The sequence below is a fragment of the Notolepis coatsorum genome (assembly GCF_963971535.1).
Source record: "Notolepis coatsorum genome assembly, chromosome: 2".
NCBI classification, from domain to species: domain Eukaryota; kingdom Metazoa; phylum Chordata; class Actinopteri; order Aulopiformes; family Paralepididae; genus Notolepis; species Notolepis coatsorum.
Genome location: NC_140166.1, coordinates 156359289 through 156380278, shown reverse-complemented (window position 1 = coordinate 156380278; position 20990 = coordinate 156359289). Strand labels below are relative to the sequence as shown.

At 47.4% G+C, this 20990-nt stretch overlaps 1 protein-coding gene across 1 annotated transcript in view; it reads left to right on the top strand.

Annotated features, from left to right (window-relative positions):
• Window positions 1–20990, top strand: part of LOC311223578 (BMP/retinoic acid-inducible neural-specific protein 3-like) — a gene marked incomplete at its 5' end in the record, with an annotated part of 232234 nt that overhangs the window by 139887 nt on the left and 71357 nt on the right. Inside the window, one exon of the mRNA XM_084308356.1 lies at window positions 20355–20554. Coding sequence (XP_084164482.1) covers window positions 20355–20554 — 200 coding nt within the window. The remainder of the gene's footprint in view (window positions 1–20354; window positions 20555–20990) is intronic.

The window sequence follows — 20990 nt, the reverse complement described above, 5'->3', positions numbered from 1 at the left end:
CAGATGTCATGAACGTGCAGGGGCACACTCAACCGGGTAACCCGGGAGTTGACTCCGCTCCAACACACCAGGGAATCAACCACCCGCTTGGTACCACATGCGGTGGTTGTTCCTATAACCCCTCAAGAAAAAACTCCAATACACACCTGCGGGTATACACTGGGTATACCGCAGTACAAGTGTTTCAGTTTTCAAAACGGGGTTATCCCAGGCCTACGGGTCGACGAAACACAACTTTGGACCGGGAAGCACACAGGGATGCCAGAGGAGGTCCATAAGACCACCCCAACAGCCCCATCTTCATCATGCGTAAGAGATGGGCGAAAATAATGGAGAACCAGCCCCTTCATGATAGCACAGGGTACAACATGTACCCAACAAAGGGTCTCCATAACGCCCAACCCTGTGACACCCGGGCCGACCCGGCATTTTTCCCCCTGAAAAAAGCACAAGTCCCTCAGGGTACCAGAACAGCAGATCTGCATCCCCGGCGGACAACGGGTTAACTGACCTGGACCAGTGTGACCAGAACCAGTCCCGTGCCCTAATCACGCCAACATCCCCACTCCAGGAGAGGGGGTAGGTACGCGTGTCGATCTAAAACATTATAGAGGGCGCCACCCAGACGGTCCCATTTGTACTGCGCTCAGTGGCCCACCCCAAGGGCGTGAGACCCCTCTACCTATGTTTTGATCTATTCCGTTAACATCCCCCAGATATGAACGAGAATTCGTCGAGACAAACCTAGTAAACTGGCGCTCGGAAGAGACAAACTCCATCCCAGTTGCCCTATAAAAACGCTGTTTTAATAACGAGCAACCAAGGCGCACCAGCCTCATGCATGATTCCTATCAGAAACACCCAGAGCCAGCACTATGTACGCGTCGAGACCCAAAACACATCAATGGATAGTCTAAAAAGACACCAGATACCGTTCCTCCAAGCCGCCTGGGGAACGACAAGAAGCAGATTTTAAATTTTACCTTTTCAGAAAAAGAAAAAATAATACGGACATGGGTCCCATGCGACACGGCTGAGGGAAACACCACCCCGTCAACCACACTTCATAAGAGGGGACGGTGAGCGACGTACCCCTATGACGGGGGGAAACCCATGACTCAACAGACCTATAAGGCGAGGAGTCAGGGAAACCCTAAACAATACCCCGTCCACCTACTCCAAAAAGGAGAGAACGGGGAATCCCCAGAGAGACTTCCCACGCAAGCTGTATAGATTGAAAATAAATATTGCAACATTGAGCTATGTAACACTTGGGTTAGGGCTCTCCGAGGAGGAGGCACTGAACCAATACACACTCAATAATCAAATTGAATCGAATAGACATACAATAGAGCAGAACTCCTTTTTGAAGTTCTACTCACCTTGACAATCTGAGGAGGAGGCTCTGAAACTCTGAGGAGGCTCCCTCACTGGGAAGGAGGGTCCGAACTCACATAAGGCACTTCTCCCTGAGGAGGAGCTTCGTGAGGAGGAGCTCTGACAACTCCCTGAAACAGATCCATAACATGGAACCTGAACAACTCACGGAAGTCTTACCAATAGAAACGCGCTCAGTGACGTACTCTATGGCGGGGGAATTTCCGCGGTGCACACGCCCAATCTTTCAGGGTGTGGGACCAGGAAACTCCCCCCCTACCCTGTAACGTGCCGAACGTGAATCCGCTTCAAGGCCCTCGACCTAGCATGACGTGCGGCAAAGGGAACCGCTCCCGCCTACCTCCGGTCAATGGTCTCTAACTACACACCCTCAAGACCCCTACGCTCTGCATCTTCTGGCCGCCTCAGACCTACTCCTATCCAAGCTCCGGGAGGGTCATCAAAGAGAAGTCGCCTATTCTCAGTCCTTGCCAAAATTGAGTTATGAGTGAAATTGAACTTGTCAATAAATGTTTTATCTTGTGACCAAGTTTCAGATGTTAATGTCGCTCAGTTTTGGAGATATGGGGTTTTAAAAACTGCAGTAACTACAAAATCACACTCAAAAACCAGGCAGACCGCAGTAACTTCCAAACAGGGCATAATGGCTTTAAAGTGTTTTGACTTGCCATCCAAAATGTGTTATAGGTAGATAGATGATAGTACCCAGATTTAACATGTATTAATGAAGTAATCTTTAGGCATACAAAAATATGACATAATTATTTTAATTAACCCCCAAAAAGCAGATACTGCACTCTGCTGCACAGTTCCCTTAAATAATTATACAGGTAATGTACAGGCAAAGTGCAGTAACTTCAAATACAATGTTGTTTTCCCTCCAGCTTTCATAACTTAACCTAGCCATTTTGAAAATGAAATTTAACACCTGAATATATTGGAATGATGATGATCCAAATAAAATGGCTAGGTTAAGTTATGAAAGCTGGAGGGAAAACAACATTGTATTTGAAGTTACTGCACTTTGCCTGTACATTACCTGTATAATTATTTAAGGGAACTGTGCAGCAGAGTGCAGTATCTGCTTTTTGGGGGTTAATTAAAATAATTATGTCATATTTTTGTATGCCTAAAGATTACTTCATTAATACATGTTATATTTCGTATGGCATCGCTCCCGCTCTGAGCCTTACGAGATACTCTATATCGCCTGTGATACCTAATGTATCTCCCACGAACAAAAACACATGCACCCCACCTGTATGGGGCCCCGCCCCTTATGGTGGCACCACCCATATAATCATGACTCTGGTCATGACACACCCTTCCTCTATTTTCGTCCCAGCGTACTGGATGCTATGCACCATGCGAGCTAGCGGAATGAAAAGATTAAGGAAGATTAATAATGTTGGAAGCTTACCGGAGGTTGCTGGCCCCTGGCATCTTCGACGCATGTTTTCGGCGACACGACGGGCCTGTGATGTTCCTCGTTTGATGACTGCACATCGAGGTTCAGCTGTACAAGGCTGGCTGTCGGGCCAGCTTGTACTCAGGTAGGCCCTGTGTCTTCAGGCATGGGTATTAGTGTTAGTAATGCTGGTTTGTGTTGTTAACACAACCTTGTTGTGTGTTGGCGCCAGGGGCAAGATGGTTTGGTGAACGTTCTCTGCAGGGAACGGTTTCCAAGCTGTCTTGGGCGTGCTGCTAAAACATCTAAAGCTATGCTAACATGCTATCGCTACTGCCGCATGCTATCACTACTGCTAATTGCTATGCTGTTTTAATGTCTCCGCCGTGAGATGTTGTCACTCTCCCGCCTCTTGCCCGGTTCATCAATGAAGGTCAGTCGGTAGCTGTTGTGGGGTTTTGAGTTCTATTTACCTTTTTCGGGTAAATGGGTTGACAACGGGGTAGGTCGTGGCTAGGTTCTAGCCAGGTATTACCTTGTGTTCCGGCGGGGTTTGTTGAACGGTGTTCCCATCTGGGTTGGCGTCGGGTAGTGGGGCTATGGGTCCAGCCGACATGGTAAACATGTTGCGTGTCTGTGCACAGGCAATTGTTGTCTTGGGTTCCACATTGCCTGGCGTTAGGCTGCAGTAGTATAAGGGCAGGGCCGCTTGGGAGAAATGTGAGGCCCTGTGCGTTTTTAGACGCGAGGCCCCCCATCTCCTGGGGCGGCCCTGTGTAGGGGGCTATTGTTTCATTTTGTCACTCTGCTATGAGAAGGTCTGTCTTGCTACAGCTTTCTCTCCTCTCAAACCATTCATACTGACGGTCAATCGGTATACTGGGGGAGTAGTGCGGGGGGGGGGCTTTGTTTACCTTTTTTGGTAAATGGGCTAAACTAGGGCTGGTGTTCTGTTGTGAATATTTTGAATGAAGACGGGTCTGGTCCGTCTCCCCTTAAACTTTGTGTGTATGGGTTTGCTCATTCTACAGTTTTTGTGGTTTAGCTCTTTTATTCATTTAACCTTTTCATGGTCCACACCACAGTGGAGGGTGCTGTTTGCAATCACCACTGGTGCTCCATGTTAACGTCAGTCCTTTGTTTTTGATATATTGAAACAATGCCCCGCCCGGCCGACACCATGGGTCGGCCTGGCGAGTGGCTGGTGGGCTGTTAAGGCTTGTACCGCCACGGTATGGAATTGGCAACGATTAGAACTGTGTTCGAATTGGTGTTTTTTCTATTACAGAAATGGTGTCTGGTGGAGGGGCCTTGAGGGCAGGCCGACGTCGACACATCGCGCACGGTGTTGGTAAACCACTCCGTCGAGGATGTTGACGTTATTAGCTTTGACCCAGCCGCAAGCTATAACCGCTCGGGGTTCCCCTCTCCACAGGGGATTTTGGTCTTCTGCTGGAGCGCGGGCGGTATTGTCCTAGGCCCTACACCGCCTCACACCGCGCAGCCAGAAGAAGAGAGAGCACGGCCTCGTCAGCGGCGATGACGGGGCCCTCGACAGGCGGCCATGTTTCCCCCGCCAGTGGTGCCCTGGTTGGAGAATCGACAGGGTATCGCGAGGCCGACAGTCTTGGCGGCCGAGGGATCGGCCATTTTGGGTGATTTCGGTGTTGGTAAACCACTCCGTCGTCATTTTGCCGCGAGCAGCCCGCTCCCCGTTCAATCCTCTCTCTGGTATCCCCAGGAGCGGGGCTCTGAGCGTTCTCCTTTGGCTGCGGGCCGCGAACCTTCATTGAAGCGTATGCGGCCCCATTCTTCGCTTCTCATGGAGACAGGGGCTGACACCCAGTTGATGGCTGAGCCTGGGTCTGTCCGTGAGAATGTTGTGCTGTCAAGCGGCTCCCACACCTTGAACTGTGTTGGTTGAGCCTGGTGTTACGTCTGTCAACTTAAGTGTTGTCAGCAGGGGGGCTCGAAACCTTTTGAGGCACACAGTGCGGGCTTCCCCGGCCTCGCCTTCGCCAGGCCAGGTATCATGTTGGTGCTCCCACTCCTGGAATATTGGCAAGTGGTCGCAGCTCACATGGTTTGGGGTGGTAGTGATATCACTGCAGGGCTACGGTGTGTAGGAACCCATGGGGGCCTTACACCTTGCATGTCCGGCTGCAGAACAACTCCTTCAGCATGTTCTGGAGGGGTGTTCAGTGGGGGGGCTTTTTTGATCGGAAGCCCCCCGTATCAGACAGGCCCTTTTCTGTCGGGGTTCCCCCTTGGGTGCGATTGCCTCGTGGGTGGTGTCAGGGTCAGGTGTTCCGACACGGAACGCGCTCCTCGCACGATTCCAGGGTTGTCTTCGCACAGCGGGGGGGACCGGGCCAACTATCTACAGTTCCTGGCGGACCTGCGCCACGTGACGGCGGGTGCGTTGGGAGTGTCGTCACATATGACTACGGCAGTACCATATGTCGAGGTAGATGGAGAGAATGGTGAGGCGGGGACTTGTGTTTACACAACCCCACCCGTTTTCAGGTTTGGTACAGACCCTGTTGTCGGGGTCTCCAGCAGGGACAGCTCTGGTCGACGGGATCCAATCTCTGTGGACGAAGCAAGCCATCGTCGTGGCGTTCTCCTCCCGGTGTTCTCTGCCCGAGAAGTCGGGAGGGAGGGGTGTAAGACCCAGGCTGGACCTGTCCCATGGGAAGGTTCAGCATTTTTTGGATCGTCTCCTACCTGTTGAACACTGTCAGGTGGGGGTCTGGTTCTCCTCCATAGACCTGTAGGATGCGTATGCGCATCCCCGATCTTCCATCCTAGGGCTTACCTACGCTTCCTTTGCAGGGTTAGCGTATGAGTACCAGAGGCTGCCGTTCGGTTTTCTCTGGCTCCCCGCATCTTCACCAAGTGCGTGGAGGCCGCACTGGGGCCTCTGCGTCATCCGGGGTTACGGAGTGTTCTGCCCTGATGACGTTCTGGTCCTTCGCGGTCAAGGTGGATCGTCAGGTCTCGTACCAGGCAGGTCTCTACCAGCCTGGGGTTGCTGTAGACTGGATGTAGAGTATTCCTCTTCCCAGTCAACGGTTGGAGGGCTATGGGCATCCATCTCGGAGCGTGTTGTCAACACGCTCGGGAGGTTCCGTCCTAGGACGGTTACGGCGCTGTCTCACGTCGCGTTTTCACCGACGCCTCCCTCGCTGGTGATGCGTCGGGCCAACGCAGTAGGGGGCAGCTGGCAAACCATGCTGCCCGGTCTGCGCTACGTTCAATGTGTTGGTGTTGAAAGCGGTCCTTCTGGTCCACAAATGGTGTTGATCAGGACGGACGATACGACGTCAGTGTCGTGTATCGACAGACAGGGAGGAGTACGCTCCCCCTGTCTGCACCAGGCGGCGGGCGGCTGGCTATGGGCGTCCTCCATCTGCGCGGCCTAAGGGCTCCCCACATCCCCGGCAGGGAGAATGTGGGTGCAGGTGTACTGTCGCGGGGCGGCCCTCATCCTGACGGGTGAGGATTGCGTCTGGACATGGCCAGGCAGGTCTGGGACCGATGCCGTGCCACCAGGGATTCTTCCCCATACATCTGTTAGGTCAGTTGTTGGGACGGGTACGTTGAGGGGCGCAGGTTCTTGATCCTGATGGTGTTACCATCTGGAATGCGCATGCTCCCTCCACTGTCGCGCTTACGCGGGCAGATGACGTATGTTCCAAGTGTGGTGTAAGGCGGGGGGCCAGGACTCAGTCTCCTGCCCCCTGGTTGCTGTCCTTAGTTACCTCCAGTCTCTCCTTGATAGACTGTCGGTTTCGACGGTGAGGGTATATGCAGCAGCTATATCCTCCTATCATGAGGGGTTTGAGGGGATGTCTTGTTCAGCCACCCTCTTGTGAAGCGTTTCCTGCTTGGCGCTCGACGCGTTAAGCCGGTGCAACGCTCCTTGGCTCCGACTTGGGATCTTCAATTGGTCCTCGGTCGGTTGTCCTTGGCCCCGTTTGAGCCGCTCGAGCGGGCGCCGTTGGGACAGCTGTCCTTCAGGACCGCGTTCCTTCTGGCTGTCACTTCCGCTAAACGCGTAGGTGAGCTCTGTGCTCTCTCGGTACGTCCAGAGTGCCTGTCTTTTCGGACCGATTGCGGTGTCACTCTGCGACCTAATCCTGCTTTCGTGCCTGATAATATCCGGAGTTCCTTCCGCTCCCGGGATATTGTGGTTCAGGCGTTTCGTCCTCCTCCTCACACTGGTGAGTTAGATGCGGGCCTTCACCTGTCATGTCCGGTCCGTGCTTGGGGATTTACCTCAGCCGTACTCAGGATTTCAGGGTTACCGACCAGCTTTTTGTCTGTTACGGTGGGGCTCGTGCTGGTAAGGCACTGTCGGAGCAGCGCCTGTCCCATTGGTTGTGCGAGGGTGTTACCCTCTGCTACACGCTGGCTGGGCAGGATCCCCCTGGGGGCGTCAGGGCGCACTCCACTCGTGGGGTGGCTGCCTCTGCCGCTCTCCTGGGTGGGGCCTCGGTGGAGGCCATCTGTGCTGCAGCTTCATGGTCCTCCCCGGGCTCCTTTGTAAGGTTTTTCCTCATGGACATGACCGGGGGTTCTGTCTCCCAGGCGGTTCTGGGGTCTGTGGCCTTTCCTGCTTCCCGTCCTTTGGTCGGGTAGCGGGAGTGTATGGGTATGGGCCGCAGTGTGTTGAGTCACACGTGGTTCCGCCTGTACGGTGTGTTCAAGGGGTTCTGGCTCCCTCTTGTTCGCATTCAGGTGGAGTTGACTGCGCCCCCCCTTCGTTAGGAAGGATGGGGTGACAGGGCTCCCCGCACCCCTTGATGTGGGCTTACGGGTCCTCAGGGGGTACATCTGTCGGGTCTCGCACCCGCTCTTCCCCATTATCTCGTAAGGCTCAGAGCGGGAGCGATGCCATACGAAATATAACGATAGGTTATGTAGATAACCTAGTTATATTAGTATTGGCTGAGCTCCCGCTCTGCGCGCCCTGAGTTCCCTCTTGAGGGATCTTTTCCTGGGACGGGTTTTTGGCGAGGAAGGGTGTGTCATGACCAGAGTCATGATTATATGGGTGGTGCCACCATAAGGGGCGGGGCCCCATACAGGTGGGGTGCATGTGTTTTTGTTCGTGGGAGATACATTAGGTATCACAGGCGATATAGAGTATCTCGTAAGGCTCAGAGCGGGAGCTCAGCCAATACTAATATAACTAGGTTATCTACATAACCTATCGTTAAATATGGGTACTATCATCTATCTACCTATAACACATTTTGGATGGCAAGTCAAAAAACTTTAAAGCCATTTTTCTCAGTTTCACTTTTTTGAAGTTACTGCGGTCTGCCTTGACAGGGCAGTGTAGCACTCAACACTTTGATGAACATTGTTGCTCAGCTGATAGAATTGTGCCCTTCCTGATGGCTTGTCGTACAGAACATGTAAGTCGCTTTGGATAAAAGCGTCAGCTAAATGACTAAATGTAAATGTGACAGGAACCCTGAAGGACAGGGGGTTTTAACCCCTGACCAATCAGAAAAGGGGAGGAAAGGTTTACCAGTTCACCCCTTTACGACCCCTCACCCCTGATACGATGTAATGACAAAGTAGAGCATGACCCAGTCATAGCATGCTACATGAAGCATCTAACAGCTTCACATAGCTCATGTGCTAACCTGCTATCTGATTTTTACTAAGGAAAAAACGCAGAACAGAGAGGGCCCCTTTAGGAGCCCCGGTACCAGACTTACACATGTGCTTCCTAGGGCCAAAACCTAACCCAGTTGTAGATCTCAACGACACACACAACCCTTCATCACAACAAAAAATGGCAAAAGTACACTCTTACTACAGAGGAACGCCGTTTTTCATAACGAGAGAGACATAAGTCCTTGATTACGTATTGGCCACAGGCCTTGCTAAGCACACATGGTAGTGACCAAACAACCTTTTCCCTAGGAAAATAATCGTTTCTCAAGCGGAAGCACAACCCCAGCAACTTAAGCTGAGGGTTACATCGTATCCCCACAAACACAGTGACACAATATATTGTAAACAAACATGTCTGAGAGGAGGGGGGGAAGCCCCAGTGAAACCGGGGGGGGGGTCACCCCTCCTACCTTACCCTTGATACGACCAGGTTGAACAGGTACCCCTGTTAATATGTGAACATGCTGTTCATTGTCATCACAGGCTGAGAAAAGGATTCATTCCTCAATCACATGTCACTAAGCATAGCTTCACAGGTTAATTAACCCACTTAGTTGTGAGTTCACCCACGTTACAAACGTTACATGAACACACATGTTCTCATCACAACTAACCAGTTCATTTTTACACATGTAAAAAACAACGCCGATTTTCTATGGAGAGAGAAGCTATACCAGTGACAAGACAATTCACACACAACACGCGTTGTATCCTCAATGTATTGCAGCAACACACGTTTTGGAAACATCGTTATTACAAAACATTTAGAAGGGAAGGAAAGAAGAAGTGTTTAAAGTCCGGTCAGGACTCCTACCTCCACCCTGAGCGCAGGCCGAGAGGACTGCAACACTGGTTAACGGGACACCGAGTCAAACCCGGCATATCCTGCGTTGGTGACGAGGGTAATGTCCGCTACGCCACCCAGCCGCCGTTCTCCATGTTGACGAAGTCCTCGCTGGCATGGCACCCGGGTGTAGGGTCGACTAACATCCTCTGTCAAAGATGACGTCGTAGTCAGAGTGTTTAAGGCATGTTATAGTCACAGTAACGTTCAACAGTGTAGCATTAAGCTAATAGCCGCCCGACTGATAGCAACAAGCTAACGTTTCCTAGCCTAGTGACACAACGGGCTAGCGCCGCAGCTAACAGATAGCATGCCAGCTAAGCAGCTATCACCTGAACTGTACACAACGGCATAACAAGCCACACTTCAGACAGGCCGCCGCCTGAGTCCCTCCTCATCCTAAGAGAGAAGAGAAAAAGAAATGTCAAACACAGTTTTCAACTGATTTACCAGACATAACAGCGGAGTCGGCACAATTCCCATACGGGCTGCAGCCGACTTGAGCATGGAACTACCGATAAAGAAGATTCATGCCCACATTTCCTTGTGCTTTAGGGTGTACTTCCACATTCATGTGAAAGATGGGGCCTGCACGGGACAGAGAAGCATCCGCTTGTCCAGAGAATCCCGGGTTCAACCAGGTCTCGGTCGCGGCCCACTAGTTTGACCATCATGGGCGTCAGACCAAGATCCTCCGTCCGCCGCCTAAGAAGCCGAGCAGAGGACCCCAATCTGGGGCCGGCCTTCGTAAAATTGTCAGCTAACCCCCATAGCACTAGCAGACAACTAGTGCTCGCAAGCAAAACATTACTCACCCAGCTCGGAAGCAACCAGTTTCTCACAACAGCCGGTGCCTCCCACAGTCCAGCTGTATGACCGGAGGTTCAATACCTATCCAGCCGCAGCAAGGATGACTGCAGGTGGGGAGTATATCAGCGACGCAAGCCCCTAATACGGAAAAGCCGGTGGAGGTCAGAATGATCATCATCTTCCAGACACTCCAGTGACGAAGATATTATCGCCGTATTTTCTCGAAATAGTGAGAGAGAAAATAAAGATATAACGTCAACGTATCTCCTTGTTCTTCCTTTCTTCAGATAAATACTTTATTTCCCATTTCAAGTGATTGGTATACAGGCACTATATTGGGGTGAAATTTGAGAAGGAGATGAGTGTGTGGCCCCACCCCTGCTTATGTAGGTAGCGGATGGGGGTGTGGTCAGACGGATGTTGGTATGTAAAGGTACATTGTGAAGTTTTTATTCAGTGCATGTCACTGGAGTGAGATGTGTGCAGATGACGCTGAGCGGCAGCTAGTACGATATAGAACTACAACTTTACAAGCCACCAACGACTTAACGCTGGAAGAAGCTGAACCACAGCAAAGCTACCCGTAAGTGTAGTGTAGTGTAACACGTTTGGTTAACTAAAGTTACTTGGGAACTGTAGTCAAATGACCTTGTAATAATTGAATGAATAAATAAATAAAAATCGGAGGTAATTGGCTGATGTAAGCAGCTACACCTGCCGTGGGTGGTGCTAATTAGACTTGGTAGCAGGGGTGACTGTGCATCTGTTGTGTATCAATGTAATTGATGCACACAGGTTAAAGCAGCCACACCCCCCCCCCCCCCTCCCCCACACACACACACTAGAAAGATATCTTCTGACATGTAACATCTGGTCTGGCTCGTGGCATCTTGCCTCCTCTCTTCATTAAAAAACTATGTTCCGTCACATCGCAGCCCTGTGTGTCAGAAAGCCCTGGTTAAAAAGCCACTTGTGTGTTTCTGCAGCACGGCCGTTTGTGTGCGGTGGATTGTTTTGTGCATCGATGCAGAATCGCACAAGATAGAATCTTGATTATTATCATTACATCAATCGATTATTCCTCCCGCCCGCTAGTTAGTAGTAAACACTGTGGGGACCTATTGATTCTGCGGTTAACTACGATTATTAAATGACAACAAGCGTGTCCTTACCATGCGCGGCGGCCGTGGTCTAAACAGCCTGCGAGTGGATAATGTAGTCGGTCCCTGCACTCAAGGCTAATAGGTGTGCAAAGCAGGAAATATCAGCATCAAACGACGAGGGCTTGAGCACTCCGAAGGCTTCTTTATGGCACAGAGGCAAACATAAAGCAGACGTTTCAGCGTCGAGCCGCGGTGATGACCTGGCTAGACGCCAGATGTGTTGTGTGAAGACTGTGAGAGTGTGAGAGCTATTGTTTTTCATTGTTTAACCCTCCGGGCACCTTTGTCGCAATTCTCTATATTTCATGTACTGTATATGCCAGGAAAGTAGCTCAGTATCACATCTTTGAGTCACATTACAATAATCCATGTTTGTTCTTTTTCAAAAATCACTATTAAGTGCGTTTTATACACCTTCCACCCTAGTCGCAGAAATGAACAGGTTGACTCCCATGTTAACAATTTTTTTTGAATACACAGCCTGTACAGTTTAAAATTAGAATGATTCATAAGTAACATGATAAAAGGATGGATGAAGCCTCCAAGAGGTTTATTCATTTTCAGGATTTTAACCATTATTTTCTTTAGGGTTAGGGTTAATTTTTTTCTTTTTTTACTTTTATTATTTTTTTGATGTCAGCATCCCCATTGTCTGTGCTGAATGTTTGTTAGTGTTTGGTATTTTTTGTTGGTTTTTAGTACTTTTAAACATCCATTTTTAGTAAGTAGTTTTCATTTGATCCTATAATTTTTTCATTCACCGATTTGTGGACTTTTTTTTTGTGTCCTGAAAGGCGCCTTATAAATCAAATGCATTATTATTATTATTATTATTATTATTATTATTATTATTATTATTATTATTATTATTATTATTATTATTATTATTATTATTAGTATTATTATTATTATTATTATTATTATTATTATTATTATTATTATTATTATTATTATTATTATTATTATTATTATTATTATTATTATTATTAGTATCATCATCCAGGAGGGAAAATACACTTTGGATAGTAGGGACTGCATATCTGCCTGTCCTGACCAGGAAACACTTTGCAACTGTGATCTCCTCTGTCAATAGTTGGATATTGTAATGTGTGGCGAGGGGTTGCAGCAATTCCACTGCGAGAAACTGGTCTGAGGCTGGATAACATGCCTGTATGCCTCTCATAAGTTGTTATCCAACTCATGAGAACCTGCTCTCAAGCTCTTGCAGCATTCTGTCGACGACTGGATAGAACAGTCTCTGTCTCAGCTGATCTCCTGAGCTGAGGTCTGAGCTTGTGCCACAAGATGACTACATACTCGTCCATCCTTTTCTGCTTCCTACTTTGGCTGGTAGTATGTTCCTCAATCCAAAGGCCATTACATATGGCCTTTGTCCTGTCATACATGTCCACTGCCATCTCTGAGGTACGATAACCTTTGAGTGTGTCCTGCACTGTGCTTTTAGATGTGCACTTTAACGCAACAGCACCTGGAGCCATCCATACCCATGTCCAGTGTCCACTGTGAAGGATTTGGGGTGCTTTTTCAATGTATGTGATGTATAGATTGGGGGGACCACAGCTAAAATGGTAGATCGAAATGTGCATGAAAGACGGTGATAGAACGGTGACCAGTGGATTGAATACACTGCCAGCGAGGGTGTTTTGTTTTGCATTCCTTGGAAGAACACAGATAAGAGCGAGTGTACTGTAGGCCCAGAGCGAGGGAGAGGAGTGACCTCTTTAATGCAACAGTAGAGAAACGTTTTGAAGTGTGTGTAAAGGTTAAACGCGGTTGTCATGACAGCGCGTCGCCCTGACAACCAGAAGAGGGGCGGGGCTATCGTTTCTACGGCGAGGATCTATGAGTCGAACGGTGTTTCCGGGTGTAAGGCAGACTAAAATCTGACCAAGAGCGAGTAGGACTGAGATCACACAGACTCTCTCCTCTCATTGAGAGAGAGGGGGGGGGGGGGGGGGGGGAATGCCACATCACCAGTAGCTTCGGCTACCACGAGGATGGTCTCGGCTAACGAACAGGCCTGACCACTATTGGACTGAATAACAACAGGACGATAGACGAACACACCGAAAGATCATTAGAATAGACTCTCCAAGGACGATACAATTTGATAACATCTGATAACATCTGATTATGAGGTTCTGTTTATAGCAATAAAACAACGCTTTTCCTCATAAGGTATCTCACGGTGTCGGAGTGTCGAATTCTTACGGAAGTGGAGAATTATTATGGTTTATGGATTGCACTAACGGGGGAGATAAGGATCTTATCTGCCAGTATCGGAGACGTCAGGACCATTAAAATGACACAACGCAGAGGAATTGGATGGAGGGCCAAACAGACGAAGACGTGATACTGGCCAGTTTGATCAGGATCTTACAGTTGGTGCCGTGACCCGGATTTGCAAGAGATTAAAACAACGGGAACAGTTGGTTGTTGATGACAGCCGGATTTGCAAGAGATAAGAACAACGGATAAAGACTTGTTCAATAATGGGGCGACAGTGGACAACAGTCATCCATGTGTGGGAGAATCATGATCGAAGCAAGGCCGGCCAGCCCTGGGAGAGAGCGGCGAGTCGAGCGGTCATGAGGCGGACCAGCGCTGTAGGAGAAACAGCGCTCCGGAGAAAGATGTGAGTTCACTGTGCACACATGGTTGTTTTGATCTTTTAAGCCAAATAAAAACGAACGAAGATAGTGCATCCGTAAATAAGTAGCGACAGAGAAGCCAGCTGTAATAATATGAGCAGAGAGCCATGGTGTTTTGAAAAACCAAGATGGGTTTTATCTACAGGGAATGAAAAACAAACGGGCCGGTGAAGGAAGGCAGTGTTCTAAGGGGTTAATTCCATTTTTGTTGGTCTGTAATATAAGGGTTGTTTTCCTCGCAAGAGGCGGGAACGCGGGACTGTGAGTCGGGAGAATCTACCTACGTTTTTCAGACCTACCGTCATTTGGCATTCAGTCTATTTTTGACCTGTTCAGTACTTGCATGTTAGTAGATCATCTATTGTCATGTGACCTGCAGACATCATTATGACCTGTTTGGCCGACGAGACTCTAAGGAAGTTGTTTTGTTGTTAGGCCTTGAAAAAGGAGGGCAGCGTTTGTTTGTTTGAGTAGCCATTAGGAGCGAGACAAGATGGCCGCAAAAAGGAGCCACGAGGAGATAACAACAGATAAAGAACCAGGAAGTGACACGTCAACTAAAACACCATCGAGGAGGAGTAGGTCGCCACCTAGTGGCGGAGGGGGGGTAGTGCTGGGGAGTTTTCATTACCCATAGGGGAATATTTAGCACAGAGAGTGGATTATTATTATAATAATAATATTAGATATAGAGTTTAATTATACAATGGATTAAATAAGAATTGCACAGAAAGATGGTGCAGTTATTTGAATGGGTTAATTATGGAATAAAGAGGGAGTTTGAATTCCAGTGGGGCCTTCTCACACCTAATAGATAGGCAGGGTCTTCAGAAGACACGTCACCAGAAGAACTGGCGCGCGCTGGGGGTCAAACTGGGATGAAGAGTTGCGCGGAGTGGGTATCGGAAACTGCAAGTGTCACGCCGGAAGACAACAAACAGGGAACCGCCCTGTAAGATAGATAATAGGTGTGGAGAAGGTGGTAGACTAATAGCAAAACAAGGGAAGTCGAATGTACAGACGACTGCCGGTGTTGTGTTTCTGCTTTCAAGGGGGGAATGACACCGACAGCGATGGAGATGACCAGGAGACATACTGGAGGAGGAGGAAGCCGCAGGGGCCAGGCACCGACGCCTGGTACACAAATCATCCACGACGAGAGAGAGGAGACGGCGGCGGTGGAGGAGCAGATGTGGAGAGGACAGCCAGAAACACTGAGCAGTAGCAGACCAGGGGAGACATTTTTGCCTAGGGGACCGCGCCCTGGGAGGGGGACCAGCTCAGGAAAGGAGCCGTCACTGAAAGGGGCCCTTGCCCTAGAAGACGGGACCGGCCCAAGATGGGAGGTGTACTGTAAGAGGGAAGGGAGCGCTCTGATTTGGACGTGGGGTACCTAATAGGGGGGCCGAAGGGTTTAGGGGTGTCGTCTGGAAAGTTGCAATCTGTGTTTTTCTCTGTCTCTCTCTCTCTCTCCTCCATGACCGTTGTTTATCCTTTCTGGTTTGGGTGTGATGCGGGTAATGGAAAACAACAAGGCAAAACAGCAGACGACGGGGCCCTCATTGTTATGAGTCTATTTTTGGGTATAATTAATTGAAAAACCAAGGAGTCTATTGATTCTGAAGGTTGATTAAGAATCAAAGGGGGGAATGAAGGATATGGGGTGCTTTTTCAATGTATGTGATGTATAGATTGGGGGGACCACAGCTAAAATGGTAGATCGAAATGTGCATGAAAGACGGTGACCAGTGGATTGAATACACTGCCAGCGAGGGTGTTTTGTTTTGCATTCCTTGGAAGAACACATATAAGAGCGAGTGTACTGTAGACCCAGAGCGAGGGAGAGGAGTGACCTCTTTAATGCAACAGTAGAGAAACGTTTTGAAGTGTGTGTAAAGGTTAAACGCGGTTGTCATGACAGCGCGTCGCCCTGACAACCAGAAGAGGGGCGGGGCTATCGTTTCTACGGCGAGGATCTATGAGTCGAACGGTGTTTCCGGGTGTAAGGCAGACAAAAATCTGACCAAGAGCGAGTAGGACTGAGATCACACAGACACTCTCTCCTCTCATTGAGAGAGAGAGAGGGGGGGGGGGGGGAATGCCACATCACCAGTAGCTTCGGCTACCACGAGGATGGTCTCGGCTAACGAACAGGCCTGACCACTATTGGACTGAATAACAACAGGACGATAGACGAACACACCGAAAGATCATTAGAATAGACTCTCCAAGGACGATACAATTTGATAACATCTGATAACATCTGATTATGAGGTTCTGTTTATAGCAATAAAACAACGCTTTTCCTCATAAGGTATCTCACGGTGTCGAATTCTTACGGAAGTGGAGAATTATTATGGTTTATGGATTGCACTAACGGGGGAGATAAGGATCTTATCTGCCAGTATCGGAGACGTCAGGACCATTAAAATGACACAACGCAGAGGAATTGGATGGAGGGCCAAACAGACGAAGACGTGATACTGGCCAGTTTGATCAGGATCTTACAACTGACAAAGACATGCTCATGATACTGTGATAAACTATAATAAGCTTTAATCGAACCCTGGTTCATTTCCTCGGATAGTCCGGTTGGTTTCGGGTGGTGTGAAAGCTCATTCACTCTTGCAAGTGAACCCTGCTGCGGTTAATTTGAGATGTGAATGCAAAGCGGACCAAAGGCGGGAAAATACCCAAAAATATAATATTATTTTTTATGAGAAGACTGAAACATATGTATATAATGAAACACACAATACAGTTTTTTTTCGATTGCTTAAGCATGATTTTGAAAACGGGGGCCGCTGTTTCAAAACACACAATTAGCACAACCACACACACAATTATCAGAACACCTCAGATCCTTTGCTAAATTAAACACTCAAAACCATACACTAACTAATTTATAAAAACTACATTTTGTTACCATATGAAACACACGTTTCATATGACTTAATTCAGTTTGAACCAGTTACACACACTGCTGTGCTTAACCTAAAACACATTTAGCAATTCTACTTCTCTGTGATTAGAGTACTGTAAGTGAAGTACGCAGAGAATGTGCACATATACAATAAATTCACCAAACACTACACAAGACCAATGCTGTAGACTGATGAAAATATAATTTATTTATCTACATATACCCAAATCAATGATGCAGACTGATGACAAAAAAACATGTTCTCTCCATATACCCAAATCAATGATGCAGACTGATGAAAATATAAATGTTCTCTCCATATAACCAAACCAGTCAACATTTCAACATGGAGAATCACAACAAAACATGTCCCAGTTTTCATGCTACTATGTGCATAACACTGTAAGCTCAGCAAATAGCAGACAAACATTAAATACTGTATCCAGTACAGGTTAAAATTACAGTAAAACAAAAACTATTTTGAAAAAATGTAAATAGAGTACAGAAAATACTAGACATTATCTCTTTGCCTAGCTGGATCTGGCAAGATAATTTTTTGTTGTGATTCTCCATGTTGACATTGTATATTTTCATCAGTCTGCATCATTGGTTGTCTTGTGTAGTGTTTCGTGAATGTATTGTATATTTTCACGTTCTCTGTGTACAGTACGTCACTCTCCTTCCATTTTGGTTGAAGACAGGTGAACTCACCTGCTGCATTTGTATAGTGCTTAAACGTGATTGGTGTATCTACAATTAAGCAATGGTGTGTTTGTGCATCTGATGGCTGTGTTTAACCAATTGGCTCATATGTGTGGTAATTTGACATTCTGTGTCTAATGTAATGCAAGTGTGTTTAGTGTTTTGCAAATCACTGTGTGTATTGTTTTGCAAAAAGTGTGAGGCTGACATTGTGCTTATAGGGGTGAAAATCTGGGAAAACCCCACCCACCCACTATACACAGACTTGGCTGACAGGAGGAGCATGTTCAGTGCTAGGCTCACACTACCCAAATGCAGCACTGAACGGCACAGGAAGTCCTTGAGTGTAAGGTTTTGATAATTGTGTAATACTTTTGATTTGAGTGTTTATGCAATTGAAGAAAACTGTAAAGACTAGAGATGAACTGTTTATTTATTTTGTACATAGGCTGTGCATATGTTTGTTTGTTTGTTTATTTGATTATGTGTATGATTCTTAACTGTGTTTTTATTTTGTTATTGGTGTATGTGTGTATGTGTGTATGTGTGTACAGTATATGTATATATATGTATATATATATATGTGTATATATGTATATTTGTACTCCTGTTGGGGCCTCTTGGACCAGATCAATGTTTTATCTGGCTAAATAAAGGTTAAATAAATAAATAAATAAGAAACTGATGATTTGGTCCTGTTAACTTTGAATTTTATATGGGGACTGCCCAGATCCCTCTCATGGACATGGACCTCACTTTGAGAACCTCTAATGATTCTAGTTCTTCAGTATTCATCTCTAACCCCCCCGGGCTGAAGCCCCAATGTTTTCTAACCCTAAAAACGCCCCTGGTTAGGGTTAGGGTAAATAAATATTTTCTATATGTATTGTGAGGACTGAAGTTAATAATGATATTCATGAAAATAAATTGGAACAATACATGAAAAAGATATGTTTTACTGAGATCGCAGTTTCCGTCACTAGGGAGAAAGGTGGGAGTTTTTTTAAGGTTGACTGGAGGGTTAAACAGTACCTGTAACCAGGGCTTGACATTGACACATTGGTTGCCAGCCTGATATGACGATTTATCGCTTGGATGCCACCACGTTAATCAATGGGAGGACGAGCACATTTGCAAACGCATAAACTATATCTTAAATTATGGCTATGTGTCTAATACACCCGTCGCTTATCAATGACTTGCTTGCAGTCAACATGTACGAAACGGATTGTTTTTTAATCGGTTCATTTCCGTTTTATAGCATTTCGAAAAGCTATCGTTTTCTCAAAAATTTCAGGAAAATAGAAAGATTCCGTCATAAACAGCATTTACTGGAATATTATCGAATACACTAGACACATTGTCATTTGTCGGCCTATTTATGAATCGTTTTCAAATAAACGCTAGATTATCTATAGTATATGTGTACTTATGCACGCTATATAAGCGAGCTGAGAAATTGATTATCTTATTTCCTCAACAGCACACACACACACAGACACACACACACATATACACATACGGGGCATGCTGTTATCTCAGTGAAAACAGCTCTGATTATCCTAAAACTGGTAACATAGACTCCTTACCTTACATCAGATGTTCTCCAAAAAGATTATTCCAATTCCTGATCGCCATTCCAAATATTGATCCCGTTTATTGATTCATTATTGGCTGCTGTAAATATATATTCCAGGCTGCTTTCCATCTTGCAATCACTTCCCTCTTCATCAGACGGCTCGCCAGCATAGTGGAGAGAGTAGGCTCCCCCCCCACCCATCGACCTGTGTAATCAAATGGGCTGCAGTTACACAGGGATAGACGATAGGGGGCGGCATTTTCCCATTGGAGCTCATAGAGGGGCTGCTGTACCAACGGGAGACTCGGTTGATGAAATATGAATTCAGATCGCTAATAAAAAAAAATAACGACAATTAGCGTCGTCGGCTCTCAACGGGGGGCATGAAATAACGATATATAGCGTGGCCGTCACTGAAAGTGTTAACACCTGCCAAATGCGGGTAGATCCGTCACTCTTACCAGCCACTTTGGCGGGTAGACCGTGCAGTGTCACCGCTTTAGAGTTGTGTGTGTGTGTGTGTGTGTGTGTGTGTGTGTGTGTGTGTGTGTGTGTGTGTGTGTGTGTGTGTGTGTGATTTTTGGCTGGTGAAAATGCTGAGTGGCTAGCGACTTTGGAAAACCACTAGCCACAGTGAGCCAAAAAGTTAATGTCAAGCCCTGCCTGTAACCATTGTTACAACAGTACCTGTAGCCATTGTTACAACAGTACCTGTAGCCATTGTTACAACAGTACCTGTAACCATTGTTTAAACAGTATCTGTAACAATTGTTTAAACAGTATATGTAACCATTGTTTAAACATTACTTGTAACCATTGTTACAACAGTACATGTAACCATTGTTACAACAGTACATGTAGCCATTGTTACAACAGTACATGTAACCATTGTTGCAACAGTACCTGTAGCCATTGTTACAACAGTACCTGTAGCCAATGTTACAACAGTACCTGTAGCCATTGTTACAACAGTACATGTAGCCATTGTTACAACAGTACCTGTAGCCATTGTTACAACAGTACCTGTAGCCATTGTTTAAACAGTACATGTAACCATTTCCAAGTGATAGGAGGTGCAGGATGCGGCAGCTTAATCATGTTAATTAATTTTCTATCAGGTGCTAACTAATCTTCTCGACTTATTTATTTCCGCCCCGGCAGGAGAAGAGGCCTTAACCATATTCGTGGACAAGAGGAAGCTGAGTAAGAAGGCGGAGGTGAGCGATCACTCCGGTAACTCCTCCTCCTCCTCTGCTGTGACCCTGGAGGCTCTGCACCAGCTGGCCGCCTCCTACTTCATAGACAGAGAGAGCACCCTGCGCAAGCTGCACCACATCCAGATCGCCTCCACCGCCATCAAGGTACATGTTCCTTACTGTGTATCACCGCCATCAAGGTACAGGCCTAGTGCATCTCACCTCCACCGCCATCAAGGTACAGGCCTAGTGCATCTCACCTCCACCGCCATCAAGGCACAGGCCTAGTGCATCTCACCTCCACCGCCATCAAGGTACAGGCCTAGTGCATCTCACATCCACCGCCATCAAGGTACAGGCCTAGTGCATCTCACCTCCACCGCCATCAAGGTACAGGCCTAGTGCATCTCACATCCACCGCCATCAAGGTACAGGCCTAGTGCATCTCACATCCACCGCCATCAAGGTACAGGCCTAGTGCATCTCACCTCCACCGCCATCAAGGTACAGGCCTAGTGCATCTCACCTTCACCGCCATCAAGGTACAGGCCTAGTGCATCTCACCTCCACCGCCATCAAGGTACAGGCCTAGTGCATCTCA